Source organism: Scylla paramamosain, chromosome 33 (genome assembly GCF_035594125.1).
Source record: "Scylla paramamosain isolate STU-SP2022 chromosome 33, ASM3559412v1, whole genome shotgun sequence".
NCBI classification, from domain to species: Eukaryota; Metazoa; Arthropoda; class Malacostraca; order Decapoda; family Portunidae; genus Scylla; species Scylla paramamosain.
In genome coordinates this window covers 12,644,868-12,665,394 of record NC_087183.1, presented here as the reverse complement: position 1 = coordinate 12,665,394, position 20,527 = coordinate 12,644,868, and the positions used below count along the sequence as shown (strand labels likewise).

At 39.7% G+C, this 20,527-nt stretch overlaps 2 protein-coding genes across 5 annotated transcripts in view; one reads left to right on the top strand and one right to left on the bottom strand.

Moving 5' to 3' along the window:
- Positions 1-960: 960 nt before the first annotated feature.
- LOC135089714 (regulator of nonsense transcripts 1-like) lies at positions 961-14,668 on the bottom strand. 2 transcript variants are annotated; one of them, XM_063985673.1, is made up of 19 exons: positions 14,365-14,668; positions 9,767-9,871; positions 9,506-9,655; positions 8,987-9,159; positions 8,063-8,275; positions 7,757-7,929; positions 7,457-7,664; positions 6,747-6,912; positions 6,322-6,516; positions 6,040-6,128; positions 5,827-5,929; positions 5,578-5,712; positions 5,210-5,444; positions 4,713-4,939; positions 4,287-4,520; positions 3,613-3,865; positions 3,135-3,472; positions 2,704-2,886; positions 961-2,578 (listed from the first exon to the last, which is right to left on the bottom strand). In XM_063985673.1, exons 1-19 carry the CDS (start codon positions 14,539-14,541, stop codon positions 2,570-2,572), a joined length of 3,366 nt encoding a protein of 1,121 aa, XP_063841743.1. In that variant the 5' UTR covers positions 14,542-14,668; the 3' UTR covers positions 961-2,569. The 2 variants fall into 2 exon arrangements, with proteins under 2 accessions (XP_063841743.1, XP_063841744.1); XM_063985674.1 differs by lacking the exon at positions 14,365-14,668 and adding an exon at positions 10,154-10,172.
- A 1,034-nt stretch (positions 14,669-15,702) lies between these two features.
- Positions 15,703-20,527, top strand: part of LOC135089716 (UMP-CMP kinase 1-like) — a 7,708-nt gene continuing 2,883 nt past the window's right edge. The window contains exons 1-5 of one of the 3 annotated variants that reach the window (XM_063985677.1): positions 15,703-15,831; positions 18,116-18,242; positions 18,754-18,909; positions 19,182-19,310; positions 19,461-19,682. In XM_063985677.1, the coding sequence (XP_063841747.1) occupies positions 18,120-18,242; positions 18,754-18,909; positions 19,182-19,310; positions 19,461-19,670 (618 nt within the window). In that variant the 5' untranslated portion in view covers positions 15,703-15,831; positions 18,116-18,119 and the 3' untranslated portion in view covers positions 19,671-19,682. Of the gene's footprint in view, positions 16,037-18,115; positions 18,243-18,753; positions 18,910-19,181; positions 19,311-19,460; positions 19,683-20,527 lie in introns of all 3 variants that reach the window. The other 2 variants (XM_063985676.1, XM_063985678.1) reach the window with 2 other exon arrangements.

Here is a 20,527-nt window from a genome sequence, read left to right as displayed (position 1 = left end):
AAGTAATAAGGACAATGGATACCTCACTGTAAAGGAATTAGAGGAAGCAGAGAGTGCAGTTGTCAAGGTAGTTCAAGAAGAAACTTTTGACGAGGAATTGAAAGCTTTGAGGAAGAATGAGATTGTGAATAGGAAGAGTTCAATTGCCAAGTTGAAACCACTCTTGAACGATGGCTTGCTAAGAGTAGAAGCTAGACCTGCAAATGCTTCTCTTAGTTTTGATAATAATTACTCAGTGATCCTCCCAAACAAACATTATTTTACTGATATAATCATCAGAGACTCAAAAGAACATGTTTTGTGTTCACTAAGGGAAAGGTATTGGATTATCGAAAGGTACTACAACAGTAAGGTGATTGGAGAGTGTGTTAAATGTCGCAGGTATCAGGTGTCTGTCATGCAGCAACAAATGTCCAATCTTCCTGATGACAGTGTGCTCAGATGCTCAGTTGAACCACCATTTACTAACATAAGTGTAGACTGTTTTGGACCATTCTACATCAGGACAGGATAATCATGTCAAAAAAAATGGTGTGCTTTTGACATCTCACAGTGAGAGCTGTATACATTGAAAAAGCTGTCTAGATTCTTTCATTATTGCTCTTAAGATTTATAGCTAAGAGAGGACAAGTTAAATCCCTACATTGTGACAGATACTAACTTTGTAGGAGCTGAGAAAGTTAAAAGAAGCCATAAAAGAGTGGAATCAGTCCCGCATATTTGTTCATCAAAAATAATTTTAGAATGACATCAGCAAAATACAGCATCAGCTAAATACAGGTGCATATTTGCATCCTCTGGTCTCTGAATTCAGAAATACCATATATTTAGAGTTGCAGCTTGATATCTCCAAATTACCTATATGGGTCCATGGCCAATTTAAATGTAATAGTGGTTGGCATCCTTAGGCAACAGAGAGGTAGTGAAAAAACATGGAAAAATATCCAATGAAACATGAAAGAGTAATCAAATTTTATTGTTTTATCAGTTTCCTCGACAGTTCAGGAAAAATAAAATCAGACTTAAATGACCCAATAACACAGTTCAGAGTTCTCCTACTACAAGTCTGACTCCTTGATATGAACAAGCCTCACACCTACATAGACCACTTCAATGGAACATTATGTAGCTCTATGATTCCAGTCACAGGAGTCTGCCTGTTGCAGGATAAGAAGTGAAGGTGAGAAATATTCACTGAAAGAGCCAATGTTCTCAGACATGCAAGAGCTGGAGTCATGGAGGTAGAAGTATAATTTGCCAGACAGCAGAGAATACAACCAATTGTTACAAATCACACAAAACAGAACTCTGTAACCTGTCACTTTAAGTAAATCCTTGATAAACACTAAGAATGTGATGACATTCTACATGGAAAGTAAATATTTTATCTCATCCAGAAAATGTTCTGGCAAGTAAATTACTTTGATGAAAACTGATCCTATGCATATTACTCTTTTTTTTTTTCACCTTTGTATCATCAATCACTGTTATTACAATCCATGAAAACCATAAATGCCATATTTAAAACTTGCAATGCTTGGGTTAAATATAGAGCAAGTGAAATAAAATTAAATAAAAATATCTCAGAAGTTTAGATACTTGAAAGCAAAGAAGCTGTTAAAAATTTGTACTCATTCTTCAACAATATTCTCTTCTCAACAACGGTTAATAGAAGTGCTTTTCTTAAGACACATCTTTTACAAGTGCCGCAATAAAACTCATACTCAAGGAATTTTGTCACAGGAAAAAGACAACTTTTGTGATGCAGAGATAAATCAATCATTCAGTGATAGACAAGAAACAAGAAGTAAATTAAGTACAGAAGAGTGTGCTGGGGTGCAGGTGTGGCACTACCCAGACCTACCAAACCAAGTACCCAAAATAAACAAAAGATCTTAATTCCCCAAAACAATGTTACGCAACAGAAACAGACGGATCTGACAACAACTGGATGTACGTTGGGTGAATGCCGTGCCTCTCCGGCTGCCAAAGCCCCACGCAATGGTAGTGCCGAGAGGTGATGGAGGAGTGAGGGGAGTGAGCCTCACTGCTGGTCAGGACACAAGTCAGCACAGCTGTCACCTGTCTGCCATGGGCCGGCAGAGTGGGGTCACACACTGTCTAATATCATTGCTTTAGGAATGGGTGTCCTGCCCTTGTCTTGGCCATTGGCAATAATCTCTCCAGAAGAATACCTGATTATTTCACTGCTTTTATTCAGGAATTTTTTTTAAAACAGTAGGCAACTACTGTATTGAGATTTTAGAGGAAAATTTTAACATTTTTGATGAAAATGCCACCCTCCTCCCTAGCTCCAGAGTGCAGGTGGCACTCCACTAGCCTGCGAGACAGTGCTCCCATAATAGTGATCTGCCTCCCCCAGCTTCCTTGCTGAGAGGGCCCGAGTGTGGCAACCCTGGTGGGTGACTGCTCTACCCTGCTATTCTCTGTGCTGCTTTTCTTGCTGCTGTGCCTGCTGTGGGTCTCCCTCTTTTACTCCACCTGCTGTTTGCTGCTCTGGTGCGCTGCTTCATCGCCTTCATGCGCCAGGGTGTCCTCAGGTCGGCCATCAGTATGGCTGCAAACAAAGATTTGTAAGTCAGTAGTTCACTGACAAAGAGGATAAGATAAGAGGGGAATCAAAAGTATGTAATACAAAAAACATAAAAAAACAATGAATCTTGAAATGGAACTTAAAATTACCTGTGAGAAGTGGTGCGTTTGTGATGCTGGGGTGAAGAACGCACGATCGCCCTGGTAAGTGGAGTCTTGAGAGAGAAGGCCATCGGTCTGACTCTGGAACTGATCCACCATGTAGGAGTCCTGGGATAGCTCAGCCTGAGACAATCCTTGAGACAGTCCACTTAGGCCAGGACCAGACATGCCCTGAAACACAAGATGCAGTCATACAATTTGAAGTTTTTATCAACACTTCAACTTCATACTCCTGCAAAAATTTACAAGAATAAAAGAATATGATTGCCATAATAATGCATGGTGACCTGAATAAAGTGTACAATCATACAGCTTGATCAACTACTATAACCTGACTAAGAGAATTTGAACTCAACCAAATGCTTTCAAAATAAAGGTAACAATGATAATGAAGAGTCTGGAAACCTTATGGTCTATACCTGTGAGAGGTGACCCTGGGTGAGTCCTGGCTGTGAGTAACTCTGCATGGAGGGATCCTGACTGAAAGGCTGGGAGAGCTGAGGAGCACCTGCCCCACCCATGTTCTTGGTCTGTTTCCTTGAGCCGGCCCTGTTACCACGCATTCCAACTCCTCCCACACGGCCACCCCGGGCTGCTAGAGCCTGCTGATGCTGTTGATAGAAGCGAGGTGGCACATGGGCCATATTCATGAACATCCCCACTGGGACTGGTAAGTTGCTGAGGCCAGGTTGAGAGTGCTCAGTAGAGATGTAATCCAGGGTGTCATGGGCACGGCCGTACATGTCATAGGGTGGACCTGAATCACCATATAAAAACAATATAAATTTTCCTCCTAATACATATGATCTATTAGTTCTATCTTTATTTCAACTATTTCAGTTACTACTATTTGATATGAAGAGTACTAAATGAAATAACAGACAGTCAGGAACACACCTCTGAAGTAGGGTGAGGGTTGTGGTGTGGCACCATTAATGGGACCAGAGCGATCATACATAGAGCCGGGTACCATGGCCTCACGGGCGTCATACATAGCAGTGGTCATGAAGTGAGAGCCTGGATTGGCAGCATTAACCAAACGCTTGGGCTTGCTGAACTGCATCATAGACTCCTTAAGGTTGTTGAGGGGTCCTTCCACCAACACCTTCTTCTCCTTGAAGTGATGGAGCAAATGGTTCCATAGTCCTTGCTAAATTGAAGAAAAATAAATATTATTTTTGTTTAGTATATTCAGAACAATAAAAGAGAAAACTTATTCAAAGTTAAATACTGAGATGGATGTGGAAAATCAGGCTTTATGCTTGCACTGTAAGTTGCAAAATACTTAAAAATACATGAGGAATGCATGAACATACTCAAAGAAAGTATAAAAGAGAGACTACATCACTTAGTTTAAAAGTTAATTAAGGGTATAAGACCTGACAGGATTTTCAGTGCATGACACACCTTATTGAAATTTTTATTTTTGGGGGGTTTTGAGGTTTCAGTGATCATCTTCAGAGACAGTCACAACCTTTGTAACAATTTCAATGTAGTTGATAGCTTCTCTTGGTTTCAATTAAATAAATACAGCATATTAGAAGCACTACTGTTGAACATATTGAGGGTACCTTGGAGAGCACTTTAGGATTGCCAACAATGATGATACCATAACGAGCTCGGGTCAGTGCCACATTGAGACGACGAGGGTCAGAGAGGAAGCCAATGCCCTGGTGTTCATTTGATCGCACACAAGACATAATGATGAGATCTTTCTCACGGCCCTGGAATGCATCCACACTGGCTACCTCCAGGCGTTGGTACAGCTTCTGGTTGAGAGGTCCCTGGTATTGCATGTACTGGACCTATAACACAGCCAATGGGTCCTTGTTATAAGGGTGAAAGGGGTGAAGGATTATGCCCAATAAAGCAAAGAGAAAAAGGTACTGACAATCACAAGCTGGAGTCCTGATGAAACTAGTAATGAGAAATCATATAATTATGCAATATATTAAATACCAAATAACTGTACAGATACAGTGGTGTGCAAAACTAACCAAGTAAGCTCTCTGGCCCTCATATGGGGTGATAACTCCAATCTGCTCTGGTTTCACCCCGGAATTAAGGAAGCGAGTAACCAGCTTCTCCACACTGGAAGCTTCAGTGCGATTCAGGTAGGAGGTTCCTGAACCAGCAATCTCCTCTTGACCAGATGTGACATAGAAGAACTGTGGCTTGTCTGCTTGGGGCCAGGGGAAACTTACACCCTTCATGGTGCGATCAGCTGTTAAGCAAGAAAACTCGGTGTGAAGTGACACCATGGCGAGTTCACCTCTAATTAAATAAAGGCACAACATGAAGCCAGGACACAGAAATCCCACCTGTATTTTATTCTCATAATAAAAAATTACATATCTTGTCTATGCTACTTCTCTTTCTGGGGGATCTTGCCCTACTTTAGAGATAATACAACTCTTAATAGGTAATGATGCAAAATTCTCATGCAGAAACATGAAAATACCCTGTTTTCATCCTATTACATGTCATTACTCACCATCAGCCACACCATTCTGTAGGGAACCTTCATAAAAGAAGTTTGAAGGGAACTGTGCTAGCTGTGGATGCATACGATACTGGACAGTAAGACGGAAAGGTCGAATGCCCAGAACCACCAGACGCTCAAACAGGGACTGTGAGAGCCCTGCACGAGAAGCCTTCTTGCACATCACCACTGGCCCCAGCTGGCAGTGGTCCCCTACCAGAATGACCTGCTTGGCTCCCAATACGACCTAAAGCCAAACATTTGCCATTAAGTTACTTCTTTGCAATTTCTAACAAAGCACATAAACTTCCAAATAAGTCCACAGTTCTCAAGATGGCACATATCAAATTATGGAGCATGTAATAAGGCAATATACATACTGGCACCATGCACTCAGGTTCGGTGGCCTGCATGGATTCATCAATTAGGATGGAGTGGAATTTAAGACGAGCCAACCTGGGATCTCCAGCACCCACACATGTGCAGCAGATGACATCAGCAGCCTCCAGCAAGGTCTGCAACATGTTAAAGATCACATATTTGCTCCAATCACACAATCTTTGTTCATAAATACTAGAGTGGCACAACACTGTGACAGCATGTGATACAAGACATCTTCACAAACTTACCTTTTCAGCCTGTTTCTTGAGCATGCGATAACGTTTCTCATCAGCAGATGACAGCTCACCAGTTTCCTCCTTTAGCTGTTGCAACTTCTGAAGCTCACCATTACTGTAACATCCAAGTTTTAATTAACAAACTTTTAGAAAAATTTCAAGTGTAAAGAGTTTCATGTCTGAAAATATCATCCAACTGTCAAAGGACAAGGCATTAATACTCACTCCTCTAGATTACGGATCTGGTTATGGAGGGCAAGGAAGGACACGGGAGAGTCAATGGCTTCACGGGACTTGGCACACAGCCGCACCACCTGCAGGCAAAAGGAGTCCTTTATGCAAAAAACCTTGATACTTTTAGGTATGAAGTGCAAATTTTTATTGTATGATAATAATTGGCTCTTAATGTAATTAAGAGCCTTTAAACAACACAGATGAAATCAGTTAAATGTCAGAGGGTGAGACTTCATCAAGCCTGAGATCTGTAGAATGGGAAACAGGTCTAACCTTCAGGCCAGTCTTGTGTATCTTCTCAGTGAGCTGATCGACTGCAGTATTTGAAGGAGCACACACCAACACGGAGCCACCTGTCTGCTTCACCAGCTGGTACACAATGGTGGCTGAGGTCACTGTCTTGCCTGTGCCTGGGGGGCCTTGGATGAGAGACAGAGGTCGCTGCAAGGCATGTTTCAGGGCATATTGCTGCAAAGGATAAGAATCATCATCAGCACATATCTAACAGTCTGAACTGCATCAAAGCTTCTAAGAAGATAGTAAAATATAAATAAGTAACCACAAAACTCATTTCTTCACAATACATGAACTGAGTATCTTAATTCAATAAAAGACCAGTCAAAATAGGACATCCACCCCTGGGAAAAAATCATACAATTTCATAATAATCCAAATTAAAATAAAGCTTAGTTCTTTACCTGGGAGTTATTGAGGGTTGGCAGATTAGGAGCAGACAGCTGCTTGGGAAGGTGAATATGGCGGAAGATAAGTTCATCGATCTCCACATGACCCAGCAAACGATGGTATATGTAGGGTGATACAGAGGAGTCATCAACAGCAAACTTGCGTAGGGCAGCCTGCATCCTAGGAACACACATCCATACACATGGTTAAAATGTTGAACCAGCTGCTTATTACATTTTAGAAAATAAATTTAAAACAACAAAAAGGAAGAACACATAAAACATGATTAAATGTAAAGTGAAAACCAAAAATAATTAAATGAGTCACTATTGTTTAAGGGATAAGCAAGGCCGAGTGCCTATCAATACATTTTTATCAAAATAATGTTTAGAAATACAGGTAGTGGTATGTGCAAATATAGCATGTAAGCAGTGAAGAAAATTATATAGGATAGCTGAAACTCATCATAAATCCATTTTCTGAAGCATCTAAGAACTGTTTTGTAAGTTGTATGTCTTACATGTGATATTTTCTTGGAAATTTTATGTGATGGAATGTAACGTAGCACTCCAATTACTATGATTACTACGAAATTTTATGTGATGGAATGTAACATAGCACTCCAATTACTATGATTACTATCTTTACCATGGTGTGTGAGAGAGCTTATGGCTAAAATACGTGGCACGCAAAAACAAAACACAAGAAAAAGAAAACAACGCACCTATCAAAGCTAGTTGACTTCCACACAAAGTCAACCACGAACTTGTCCCGGCAGTCTGTGGGCACTCCAACATTGGATTTCAGCTCTATGCCCACCTCCTCCCCAAAGTTGTCTGGGATCTTGATGACATGCCCCACCCCAGACCAGGGCTTATGCAGGTCTCCCAGGTACCTCAGCCGTAGCTCATCCCCATGCATCAGCCGCATGTCTGGCAGGTGAATAAAGGTGTGATATTTTTGGCTTACTAAGTGCCATGCTTTCTTTCTTTATCAAATGTCAAATAAATGGTTCTGATCTTACCTCCATCAGTTTTGGCAAGAGTGAAGTAAGCACAGATCTTCTTGTTGAGGCCAATGTCCCAGCGCACTTCAATCTTGTCTTGGGTCTGGGATTCCTTCAGCTTTTTGTCATAATCTGCTTCCAACTTCACCAATGGACCAAAGATGTTCTGGTATTGGAAACCATCCTCGTACCTAACACAGTAATAGTGTGAGACATACAATTTACAATGGATATTTTTTTTTCTGAGATTATTTTCCATTTACAAAATTTTTCTTTTCTAACTACAAGGGATATCACAAGAAACATACAAAGTTAACTACCAACCTGAGACACACTTGCTGGGGCTCCTCATCCACCCCTGGCCTCTCCAGGTCATCAAAGGTGGCTGAGGCATTCTCCTTCCACAATTCTTCCAGCTTGTTGATCTGCTGTGCTGTTATCTGGCGGGCACGCAACTGCTCAGCCTCAGAGGGGACACGCACCAGCCAAGGCAGCAGTGCACGGTCGTTGATCAGGGGCTTCCACTGCTCAGGATCCCTACCGGTCAAGCACTTCACTCAGACTTAAAATTATGCATGCTACTACCAATTTACAGATCTCAAATTTTGTTCACCTCTATTCTCAGCTAGGAGAACAAATTCCACTGTATGTAAGATATATGTATTTTAATGTCTTTTATCCAATACATACCATTCAATCTCTTAGTATCTTAGGCTTTGAATGTGACCTAATACTTTTTAAGGCCTTTCCTTCAACCTTTTACTTTTACATTTGCCTGATTGTCTAAATACTGAAAAGTTCAAGCTCCTTACTAATATAATAATGAGAATGTTTGCAAATAAGCTTGCATATCAAATAAATAAACACAGACAAAGATTGTTTGATCATAGGGCAAGATACTAAAAATAAAACAAATTAATATCTTTGGACAGGAAGGAAAAAAATGCTATAAATATCATAGTTTAAGGAAGCCTGACACAGCAAAGGGTAATAATGAGATCTGAATTTAAAAGCAAGGGAGTGTAAATAGAAGACCATCCATAAATGCAGGGGAGTATATTAAATCTGAGAGGACTGAGGTGCAAGCAATACATACAAAGAAAGAAGTACCCAGAAACTTCTCTGTTGTGGTCACTCCTTTTACAGTAAGTTTGCAAAGGAACAAAGGAATAGAGTCAAAGTCATATAGGCAAATGTACCAAACTGCAACAATTTTTCAGCTTTGAAATGGAATTCCTTCAGACTCACCAATTCATGTCCCTAAGAGAGCTCTGGGCAGCACAGGGCTGGCGGCACAGTAGTACCACCACAGACTCAGCCTTGGCAGGAATGAAGCCCAGCACAAAGACATTCTTGACAGCACAAGCATAGCACTCCAGCACAGTGTCCCGCACCAGGCCATCCTTGTGCAGGCTCACCTCCTGCTCCAAACCAATACCAAGGCAGATAACATTACTGACTTTGACAAGTAAAAGAGAAATAGGAAATAACCATGAATGTTTAGGGAATGAAAAGCTATTTAAAGAGGTACTACACATCTAAATTATATTTTTATAGTACTATTTAAAATATAGCTACTTGATCCAAAAGAAAGAAAAAAAAAAAAAAAAATAAATAAATAAATAAATAAATAAAAATAAATTATTTATATAAATAGAATAAAAAAAAAAATAAATAAATAAAATGATAAAAAAATAAAATAATAATAATAATAAACAATAAAAAGAGCCACAATGAAATCACATGGAGCTGCAAAACAGGTCGCACCTTATGTTTGGCGCGCACCAAGTGGTTGATGATGTGAGAGCCAGAGGTGTTGCCGCGGCCATTGCAGAACCACTTGTGGCACACATTGCACATTACGGCTGAGGCTGGGTCATGGATGCCACAGTACCGGCAGGCCCACTCAGGGAGCTCCTGCAATACAACAATTTATGCAACACGAGCAACTGAACGTGACTCAAAGTAAAACCTATTAATATTTCAGTAATCAAATATTCTATCTTCATAATGTTCAATTAGACTCACCTTGGTATAGAAGGCATTTTCATCTTCCTCCTCCTCAAACTGCAGTTCTCCTAGGGTTTCTGTCACTTTCTCCACCTCTGCTTCTACATCTCCATTGACAGTAACCTGCAATACATTTAGATTTAGCACCCCAATACTTGTTTACAATATGCAAATACAATTCTTAATGGTATGGTAACATCTTGGGGAATCAAACAAATAAGAACTATAATAAACACTATCTTCTGTTTTCATTGCCAAAACTTTTGAAAATATGATGGTATTTATTACATTTATCATTATTCTTTTCCTATTACTGTAGTAAATATATGTCTATCCATCACCTCATCATAGTTATTTTAACTGTTTGTTGACCTTTCTACCAAATACTTCACACCCCAGCCTTACTTTGCATATTTATCTGCTGACACATGGGGATACACTGATGGCAGGCACAGATGATAAGAAAACATCTTGAATAATTGTTTCATTATGGTAACTATTATGAAAAAGAAGGAAACCTCTAGCAGCCCTGCAATACCCTGCTGAAGGCCAATCATCCTTATCAGCTGTATCTTGTTTGTTCCAAATTCTGTAGCATATCAGTGACTGAAGTATGGGCATATCTAAAACATTTCCTCATTGGGACCTGTTCGCCTTTATGATAATGTCAGTAATGTGGGGCACATGATGTATGAATGCTGCAGCTACTACATTTCTTCAAGTGTTTTAATTCCCATCATAATTGTTCACTATTTCACATTCTGAGTTAAATGCCACGGAAATCTTCCAATACTGAGGTTTTTGACACCATGCAACAAGTACGTTATCACTGATGTTATACTCCTGATAATGGCGATGACAGCCATTAAAAGTTCACTCCAAAGTTCAATACTGCAGATAATATGTTTGCCAACATTTTACAATATATTTATGTCTGTTAACAGCCACGAAAAGTTTAATCAATGAGGACAAGCTTCTAAGTTGTCTTTACCAAGTCTTCTTCAAAGTTTTTACATTTATACCTTTAGTAATGCTTAGTTCACATGAAAACAAAAATTATGCAACAATACTTCTATGGCTTCTTGCATTAGGATGATTACTGAAGGCTAGTTCTCTTTCATCACTGAGGGCTAATGTTTGGTGTTCAATCTATCTATCTATATACTGGGCTGACAATCCCACAGGGACCCAAAGCCCCACACACTCATACACATATTAACATTCAGCCTGTCAGCTCCAGCTAGAATATGAATATGAATAGAACAAAACAGAATATGAAAGTCTAGAAGAGGGAAACAGTACTTTCTGCTGCATTGTTCATGACCTTCAAAGAGCCCACAGACTTCATCTCTCATGTTCCATGTTCTTCTTTCAAGAAGGATGATTTTGCTTTCTTCCCCTGCCCAGCAATGATGCTAAACATCTTCAGTGTCCTCTTGGTCATGAACTCCTCCAACCCAACTCTGATCTCTGGGACTCCTTGTAAGCAACAGGAGGTGAGCACCCTGGCTTCTTCTCCCACTTGAGATTGGTCACCATCTTGTGCTTCTTTGCCCCATCCACATCCTCATCAAAGAAAGACAGACCAACCAGGTGCTCCACCAGATACCAGAGATGGCATGCAAAGGCAATGATGGCAGCACCTGCGACCTCTTTGTCCAGGTAAACTTGAAGAGTTTAGAGGTAGTCCAAGTGTGGGGGGTCCTGTATTCCACACGGAGCCTCATTCAAGAACCTGACACAAATCAAGGTCATGAATGTCACAAAAAGCAAAAGTGATCTGATGGCACACGATTCCTTGGCAGTGAGATGAAACTGGTCTCAGGAAGAGGAAGATCTTCAGGATGTACAATCCCTTCCCCATCGACCACATGTGATGCGTTGGACCAGGGGGACCGAATCTTGGCCCGCTGGTCACCCCCTCCATCCAAGAAGCTCAGGCTGAGGAACCCAAGCCAGTAATCAGTATAGCCACAGTCTTCCATCCCCCCATACAAAGTGTAGTCTGGGAGAAATTTGGCATCCCATTGCAGAAGTGAACCTTTAGGGGTGAAGTCTTCTTGATATTGAGTGTCAGCTTGAAGCCATGCCTACTGCTTAGACTGCCAGACTGAGCTTCTAGGGAGAGTCAGATTTGAGAGATCATGACCAAGGATCCCTGCCACGGCTCTACAATTCTGGCAGGTTGACTCAATCAAGGGCTGACATGGCAGCAGGGGAAGCAAAGATGTTTTCGGTCGCATGGGAGGTGCTGCAGACACTGTCAAGTAACAAGCAGTATGACCAAAGTCTTTGTTGTCCTGGGACTTGAGGTTGGAAGATGTGGAAGACAGCTGAGCCGCTGCCACTGCTGCCTCAGCCTCTGGTTTTGCCCTGCTCGCCTTCTCTTGTTCTTCCCGAAGTCGCTTCCAACTCTCCCTCTCCATTGTCATGAAATCAGGGCCAGACATGCTGCAGGAGGTGACATCCCCGTGTTGGATTTTGGTAAAACACGCAATCCTCTTCTATAGTCATCTGTGCCTAGGTCTCACTGGCTCCGACGTTGAAGAGGACACCAAGGGAGCCCTGAAAAGTCTTCGCTTGTGTGTCATCTCACTTTTGGATCTTCTTGAGGTTCTGGTACTCTTTCATCAACTTCTCCAATCTCTAAATGCTAGAATTCAACTACTAGGTACAGATCCTTGCCCTTGTCCAGATGGTGCAGGAGGCTTTGCAGGTGTTCTTGAAGCTTCCAAAAAAGTCAGGTCCTGCTTCAGGTGAAAGAATTGTAAAGTACTGAACACACCACCTTATATTGGAAGCCGGATAGTTGAGAAAACTCATGGGGACTCTAATAACCACCATTCCAGTGCACTTTGTATACCTGGTGCTTAGGACACCATCAATGAAAGAGAAACCAAAGATGATTTTAGCATGACCTTTAAGTATACGTGAAATTGTGCAAACTTTGGCACACAGTACAGGCACATATAGCAAAATAAAAATAACCTTGTGGAGTGCACTTCCTTCAAACTTTTAAAATTAACATGTGTTTTATGAACCAAACTAAAGTACATAATACAGCAATATATAGTATTTCAGCTAATTCTCACCTTGCACTTTATAAATATTCATCCTATACAGTATGAAGCAGTGGTAACAAGACATGTAACTGGAGAGAGAGAGAGAGAGAGAGAGAGAGAGAGAGAGAGAGAGAGAGAGAGAGAGAGAGAGAGAGAGAGAGAGAGAGAGAGAGAGAGAGAGAGAGAGAGAGAGAGAAATTTGCAGTTTCACCCAATATCCCCAATCTCTATCCCCACCCCCCACCCAACCCCTCCAGCAAGCTTGGGGGCCTGTGGGGAACCATTTTTTTTTTTTTTTTTTTGGGGGGGGGCACATACGAGTGATATATAGACTTTGAAAATATAGGGAAATTTCCCTAGAAGTCAAGGAAATTTCCTAAATGTAGCAAACCAAAAACCTATTATAACCAGGGGGCTGTGCCCCCCTTGAACCCCCACCATTAGTATATTCGAAAACAACCAGAAAGCTAACCTAACCTTACCTAATCTTACCTATCCTAACCTAACCTATCCTAACCTAACCTTACCTAAAGCGTCTGCACGGCATTGATAACAAACACACGAACACACTCCAGCATTGACAACAAACACACTCACTATCCTTTCAATGACTGTGGAAACAGGATCCCACTTAAAAACTGAGGTAAATCTTTGAAATTCCGTCCCGACCTTGTTATTTGTTTGCGACAAGGTAATATGGGGTTAGAAATGCTCCTAGCAGTGTGATCTAGACCGTGAGACACTTCATACTTACATATGGTTTATTGGGGGAAACTGCAATTATACCAAAAAAGAAGCAACCACTTCAGGAGGATACAATAATTGGAAAGACATGAAGAACAATACTCAAAAGATACAATGACGGAAACTCTAGTATAATGGAAGATTACTAATAAAAATAAATAAATAAATAAAATAAATTACAGGATAGGCAGGGATGAACTTTTTGGGGGGAATAAGTGATGATGGAAATTTAGGGTCAACATAGAAAGACAGATGGAAACTGACTGATAGACAGGCAGACAGGTTAACTAATTCTTCCCCTTCGGCAGCTAACTTCCTTTAAAGTACAACAAACCCCCACTATAACAAGATTAAGATTGCTGAATAAACATATGGAAATTTTGGAAGTGGTAGTAGCATGTGGAAAAGGTAAGGAAATAGAAACAGAAAGGCAGACAGGTTAGCTAACACTTTCTCAGCATTCACCACATTCCCTATGCGTGCAACAACCCCTACATTACAAGATTAAGATTGTAGGATAAGCACGTGGGCATTTAGCAGAAAGAAATATCACAAGGAAAAAATGGATAGGGAATCATAAAACGAGAGGGGCTAACTACAACTAACTCTACAACTACCACCTTCCCTCCAATGACCACAATACAACACACGGCAAAATTATGACTGTTGACTGAACACAGATAAAAATTTAGGAACAGCAAGGACTAAAAACCGAGAGATAAGGAAACAGGTTAACTAACACTTCTATTACAGCTGCCACAGTCCCTCCCAGTAACACAACCCTTCCCATGAGTATCTCCTCCCCCTCACCTGGCTGTGGGAGGGCTGAGTCTTGTCCAGTGGATCACCCTGGGTCTGGGTCTGGCTGCCGAGGGTCAAGTTGAACTCATACTCAGACCCCTGCGTGTCAGCCCCCAGAAGGTCAGGCTCTTCGGTGTCATAGAAGGTCAGACTCTGGGAACTGGGACCGTACGCATCGACACTCATCTCTGTTGGGGTTTCACGCACTTCACGCGGCGTCCAGATACGAAATTTCAACTCTTTTTCCGTTCAAATCTTTCTTCCCGCACTACCATGTCGGGAACCATGATAGCAATAGAGGGTTTGATACCAAGAGCCCAGAGTTGAGGAAAGATAAAGGACTATCGCACCCAGGCCTTTTTGTAGTATTCGATTCTTTATTTGGTGGTGATAAGTTCTGACTCGATGATATAAGTGTAGGGTTTAATGCTACAAACATATCATCATTCACCACCTACTTCTGATATCCCCGGGCACACGTCACCCATAGGAGCTGCATGGAGAAATAATGAACTAATATATAACTTCAGACCTATTGCAGCCCAAGGAATCTTATGTATAGCCTGCGTGAACCAGTCATCTACACATTCATTGTAATAATCACTGATGTCCAAACGTATAAACGATTTTTTTTGCACACTTTCTTCATGGCACTTTGACCATACCGAGGTAAAACGCGTATTAGAATGACGTCATGTGTTAAATTATATCTTTTCGATTTTAAGGGTCAGTTCTGAGAAAAATTATCATTAATTATTAATGAAATACCAAATAATTAATCAGCTTTCACATACTGCGCACCTGTACTGTACCTGCAGCTCCCTGTACTGTACCTGCAGCTACGATTTGGCGAAAAAAAAAAAAAAAAACATGGAAGTATGTGGAATCTGTTCTTACAATGCACTGAATTATTTTCATGCGGCTCATTGCTAAATATATATTAGGATGCATGATCTACTACTAACATACTACTTATGAATAATTGCGCTTTTTAATCTTAATCGAACAATTATTTCGTTATCAGTAATCACAAAAGTACTACAAATGTATTTACGACTCTAAAAATATATGATGTGTCTCATTTTAAGGAAATTATTTTTTCATTTCCTCCCCTCCCCTCTTCTCCCCCTATCCTCTACTCTACAAAAATGCAGACGACATCTCTAGATAAGGAGACTTGTATATCATATTATATTCATCTAAGAAAAGTACAACAAAAGATAGAACAAAAAAAACTTCTTTCCTTTATCCTTCCGTTTTTGTTACATTTATCAACATTTTTGTCTTCAAGTATTATTAAAGGTCATTCAGACTATTTGATTTAATTACTTATTCTGTCATATCTGTTTGGTAATTATCACCTTGCTTATCAGTAAACGCACTTCTTTTCTTCATTTCATTCAACTTATGAATAACAAAACGTGTACAGTACCTCAGTCCGTATTACATTACGGAGTCCATACTATCTTTTGACAGGTAATGGCAGGCCGACAGGCCAACGTGTCTCTTATTTTTAAGTGAAATATTGCATTGTAGCACCTGCAGGAAGCTGCGAGGGTGCTGGGCTGCCTATGGACACCTTCTCCTTCAGGTGCACGCATTAAGTGGCTGAGAAAGCATATAAAAAGAGGTGAAATAGGGCTGCGCAACCGGTAGCTGTGCTAGCTTCCGGCCGACCAAGGTATGAGTAGCTTAGGGATTGCATCATTGTGCCTCCTAACGCTTGGGTGGAGTGAGTACTTAGTGTGGGTGACTAACAGCTGGGCAGGAATGATGTGCCTGGTGTGCTGCTAGCTGGTTGGTCATGTCTAGTATTAGCCCTCACGGGACACCATCTGTACATAATTTTTCTTTCCTTTCTTTATTTTTGTATTTATCAATTTGTATTTTATTAGTCTAGTCAAGCTTTTTGTCCTTTATATATATATATATATATATATATATATATATATATATATATATATATATAGAGAGAGAGAGAGAGAGAGAGAGAGAGAGAGAGAGAGAGAGAGAGAGAGAGAGAGAGAGAGAGAGACTATACAGTATATGTAAATGATATTGATTTGATTGAAATTGTCAGATGTTCTCATTATTTTTATTTTCATTGATTTTAAATGACCAACAGTATACAAAAATACAGGATAATTCTTTATAATAGGTCTGTCCACCCACATCCCCCATCCCTCAGATCCCTCAATCAAGCTTGGGAATCTGTGGGAAAGTGTGTTTTTAGGGTAGGTAGGGGAAGCCAAATTAGACCAAATTTGGACATTCATGGAAAAGTTTAAAGATAAGACACATATTTTGAAAATGGGAAATTTTTAGTCTGACCTAACTTTACCTAACTAACCAACCCAACATGGGTTTTGCTCCCCCATGGACTCTCCCCTTAAGGACCCTTAACCTAACCAAACCTAAACATGGGGCTTTGCCCCCCGACCCCTCTCCTGGACCTCTGTTAATTATAGTAAGCTAACCTAACTGGGGTGCTTCACCCCCAAGGACACTAACCTAACCTAATCTTATCTAACTTATCCTAACATAACAATAGAACTGTAGAATTATTGTTATTATTACTTATTTTTCATTCTTTTATATTTTTTAAGTTTGTGAATTATTGTATTTGTTTCTGAGTATCCTACTGAGAAATTGATCTGGTTCACTTAATCATGCTTCCAGGGGATTTAGATAACATGCCTTTTTAATGCAATCATCTATCTATCTATCTATCTATCTATCTGTGTATATATATATATATATATATATATATATATATATATATATATATATATATATATATATATATATATATATATATATATATATATATATATATAATGTTTTTTTTATTATCTTTTTTTCCAAACTTGAGATTTCAGTCTGGCTCTTCTAACTCACCTCTTTCTCCAATAATTTATCCCACCACCAAGTATATGTGACGCTCATTTCTCTCCATTGATCCTGTCAGGCTGTCTGGACAGATCTAAACACCTGTATCATTATGTACACAGGTGACAACTTGTAGAGCATGTTTCCAAGTGTGAAAACCATCTTCTTTTAACTGTTATCACAATATATAGGAAACTAAAGCTCAACTTCCGCACATAAACTTGACCTGGTTAATATTGGGCAATGAGTTGGTTAATACTGAGCTACCATTACTGAGAAAAGTACAACAGTGAAAGTAGTAACCTTCATGCAAGACATCCATAAGTAGCCTTGACCATTGAAGAGAAATTACCAGCACACACACACCTTGCATCCCTCCCTCCCTGCCTCACTCACTGCTTAGCCATCATCCACTACACTGGTAAGGTTTCAGTTAGGGGAGCAATTCTATATAGGCTTCTTGTGTTTTGTAAGATGCTGTAGGTCTGTAATGAAGAGATGGTTGATATGAAACTGACAACCATAGTTTTAGCATTAACAGATACCTTGCTGTAAAATGGATCATTGCTTAAGCTCCTTGTTATGAATATATTCAAAGGCCACAAAGATGACTAGTTGGTTTTTCATTGTTTTTTCCCATGAATTATTTAAGCTCTTCCTAGAATCATATAAACACTTCTTGAACATGCAACAACTTCCTGATGAGCCGGATTAAGGTTGTGGTGCTCAGATGTTTAAGAATAAACAGTATTTTTTATATAATATACTCATATACCCTTATGAAAAGTGAGATGATGTAGGCACATTGTTGGAATATACTACTATATTTAATTGTTTTGGTGGTGGTGTATATATTGCTTGTGCTTAACAGGTTTATGGTTGTATCGTGGGTCTCTCGGGCAGTACATTCTCTTGTCATGGCTGCTAAATACAATGTAGTGTTTGTACTCGGAGGACCTGGTGCTGGCAAGGGGACTCAGTGTGCCAAGATTGTAGAGGTGAGGATGTACTGAAGATCATATTGATAAAAGCTTGAAGGTTGTGCTGTGATTCAATTTAAAAGTGTAGTGTTTAAAATCACTATTTAGATGAGATTATACTATGATCCTGAATGTCTGGAACTGTTCATTTCCTTGCTTTGAGATATTCCTATTATCTCAGTGCTTTCTTCAGTATTTTTTTTCCAAAAAGTAAAAATTAGGTTTGAGATTTTCTTGTATTTTTTTTGTATTCAATCAATTTTTAGACCTTACTTATGCATTTTCTGTGTAGTATTGCATTCTCTTCTTATGTATAACTACCTCTTTGTACCTTGCACTTGGAGATTTAAAATCTTCTACATTTGCATGTTTGTCATCTACAATTGTATGTTTATCAGCTTAGTATTACTATAAAATCTTTCCTAAATATCAGGTTTGCATATCTCAAGAATTGCAATTTATTAGTTACATATTCCAGCAGCATCATAAGCTTATAAAAACTGAACCTTATAGCTTATTTCTATTACAGAAATTTGGATATGTGCACCTCTCAGCGGGTGACTTGCTGCGGGAGGAGAGGGCCAAATCAGGCAGTGAGTATGGGGAGCTCATTGATGGCCACATTAAGAATGGTACCATTGTCCCGGTGGAGATCACTTGCCGTCTCCTGGAGCGTGCAATGAAGGTGGGCACAAGGAGTTGGTTATGTGCTACTTTTGCTGCCATTATCTAGGGACCTCACAAGATGCTGAGATAATTGTAAAAAGGTTTTAAAGGAACTATGTTGAAAGTTTGTTCATCTGTTTAATGTTTCATGTTATGTTTGGTAATTCATACCTTACTCATAAGGCATAATTGAGTTACAAATATGAGTCTTTTTCATTGAAAAGATAATAATTTTACAGTGAATACACCTAAAGCTAAATTTCACTCTATTAATGTACCAATACTTTTCAGCATTCTGGGAAAAACAACTTCCTCATTGATGGCTTTCCACGCAATAAGAATAATTATGAGGGATGGAACAAAGAAATGGGGGACAAAACTGATCTTAAATTTGTTTTGTTCTTCACATGCCCTCTTGAGGTATGTTCATGTGTATTATTTTAGAATTCTTTAAAGATAGCTCAGGGCATTGTTGAGACTAATGTTTGCATTAACAATATAAACTCATCACTCATGATAGTGGCATATTACAGTGTGTGCTACAATGTCACCCACCTCTTCATCCTACAGGTGTGCACCCAGCGCTGTCTGGATCGAGGAGCAGCTGGGTCTGGACGCACTGATGACAACATTGAGTCTTTGAAGAAACGTTTTGACACCTACATGAATGCCACCATGCCCATCATTGAACACTATGAGAGCAAAGGTCTTGTTAGAACCATTGATGCCACCAGGAATGTTGATGAAATTTTCGACGATGTCTCAAAGCTTTTTGCATAAATTTCTCCACCAGTAAGTACTAAATTATTGACATGATTTTTTTAGTATTGCCATGAGTCATAGTCTTGAAGCAAGATCTTAGCTTGTTTTACATTCAGAAATTCATTGACAGAAAAGTTATTTTTCTCATCACTTGTAGCACATTCTTTCCTGAAACTTTATTTTTAGATTTTGTGTATTCTTGAATTTACTTTTTCCTCTTTATGGGTGGCAACCTGGTCATATACATGGCAGATAGACTGGAAGGAATAGTATTTGCTGTACATCATATAAGATGATTAAAAGAACAGAGCAAGAGGACTGGGAACTCTCTCCTCTGTATTTATTATTCCCACAGTAAAACAAGGCATTATGCCTTGTATAACTTGAACTCTTTTTAGAGGGATGGTTCAAAACATTTATTCTCCATCTTTGGTTAATCTATTTGGTTGTTCTCTATGAGGACTGACACCTTGGGATGGGATCTTTTTAGAGGGATGGTTCAAAACATTTATTCTCCATCTTTTGTTAATCTATTTGGTTGTTCTCTATGAGGACTGACACCTCATTGTACTTCCTTTTTTGTTGGCCTAGACCTCATATAAAAAAGGTGTATTCTTAGCAGGTCTTACATGTGCTTGCTTTCATCTCTATTCCTTGTATTTCATTGGTCTGTTTCTTGCACATTATTACCAGAATTACTCAGCAACATTATGACTGTTAAAACGGGCATCAGTAATAAGTATACTTTTACAGCAGGCCAACATGCCCTGTGAAGGAAGGGTAGTCAAGACATGGTACTTACACACACACACACACACACACACACACACACACACACACACACACACACACACACACACACACACACACACACA

Bases quoted from the DNA above. Each gene is read 5' to 3' on its own strand.
- LOC135089714 (XM_063985673.1), bottom strand. From the start codon at position 14,541: ATGAGTGTCGATGCGTACGGTCCCAGTTCCCAGAGTCTGACCTTCTAT. The intron at 6,913-7,456 runs GTGCGTTGTTTT...GTGTGTTCCTAG, and splicing joins AAGTCAACTAGCTTTGATAG to GATGCAGGCTGCCCTACGCA. The intron at 6,129-6,321 runs GTTAGACCTGTT...TTTTGCCTGCAG, and splicing joins TACACAAGACTGGCCTGAAG to GTGGTGCGGCTGTGTGCCAA.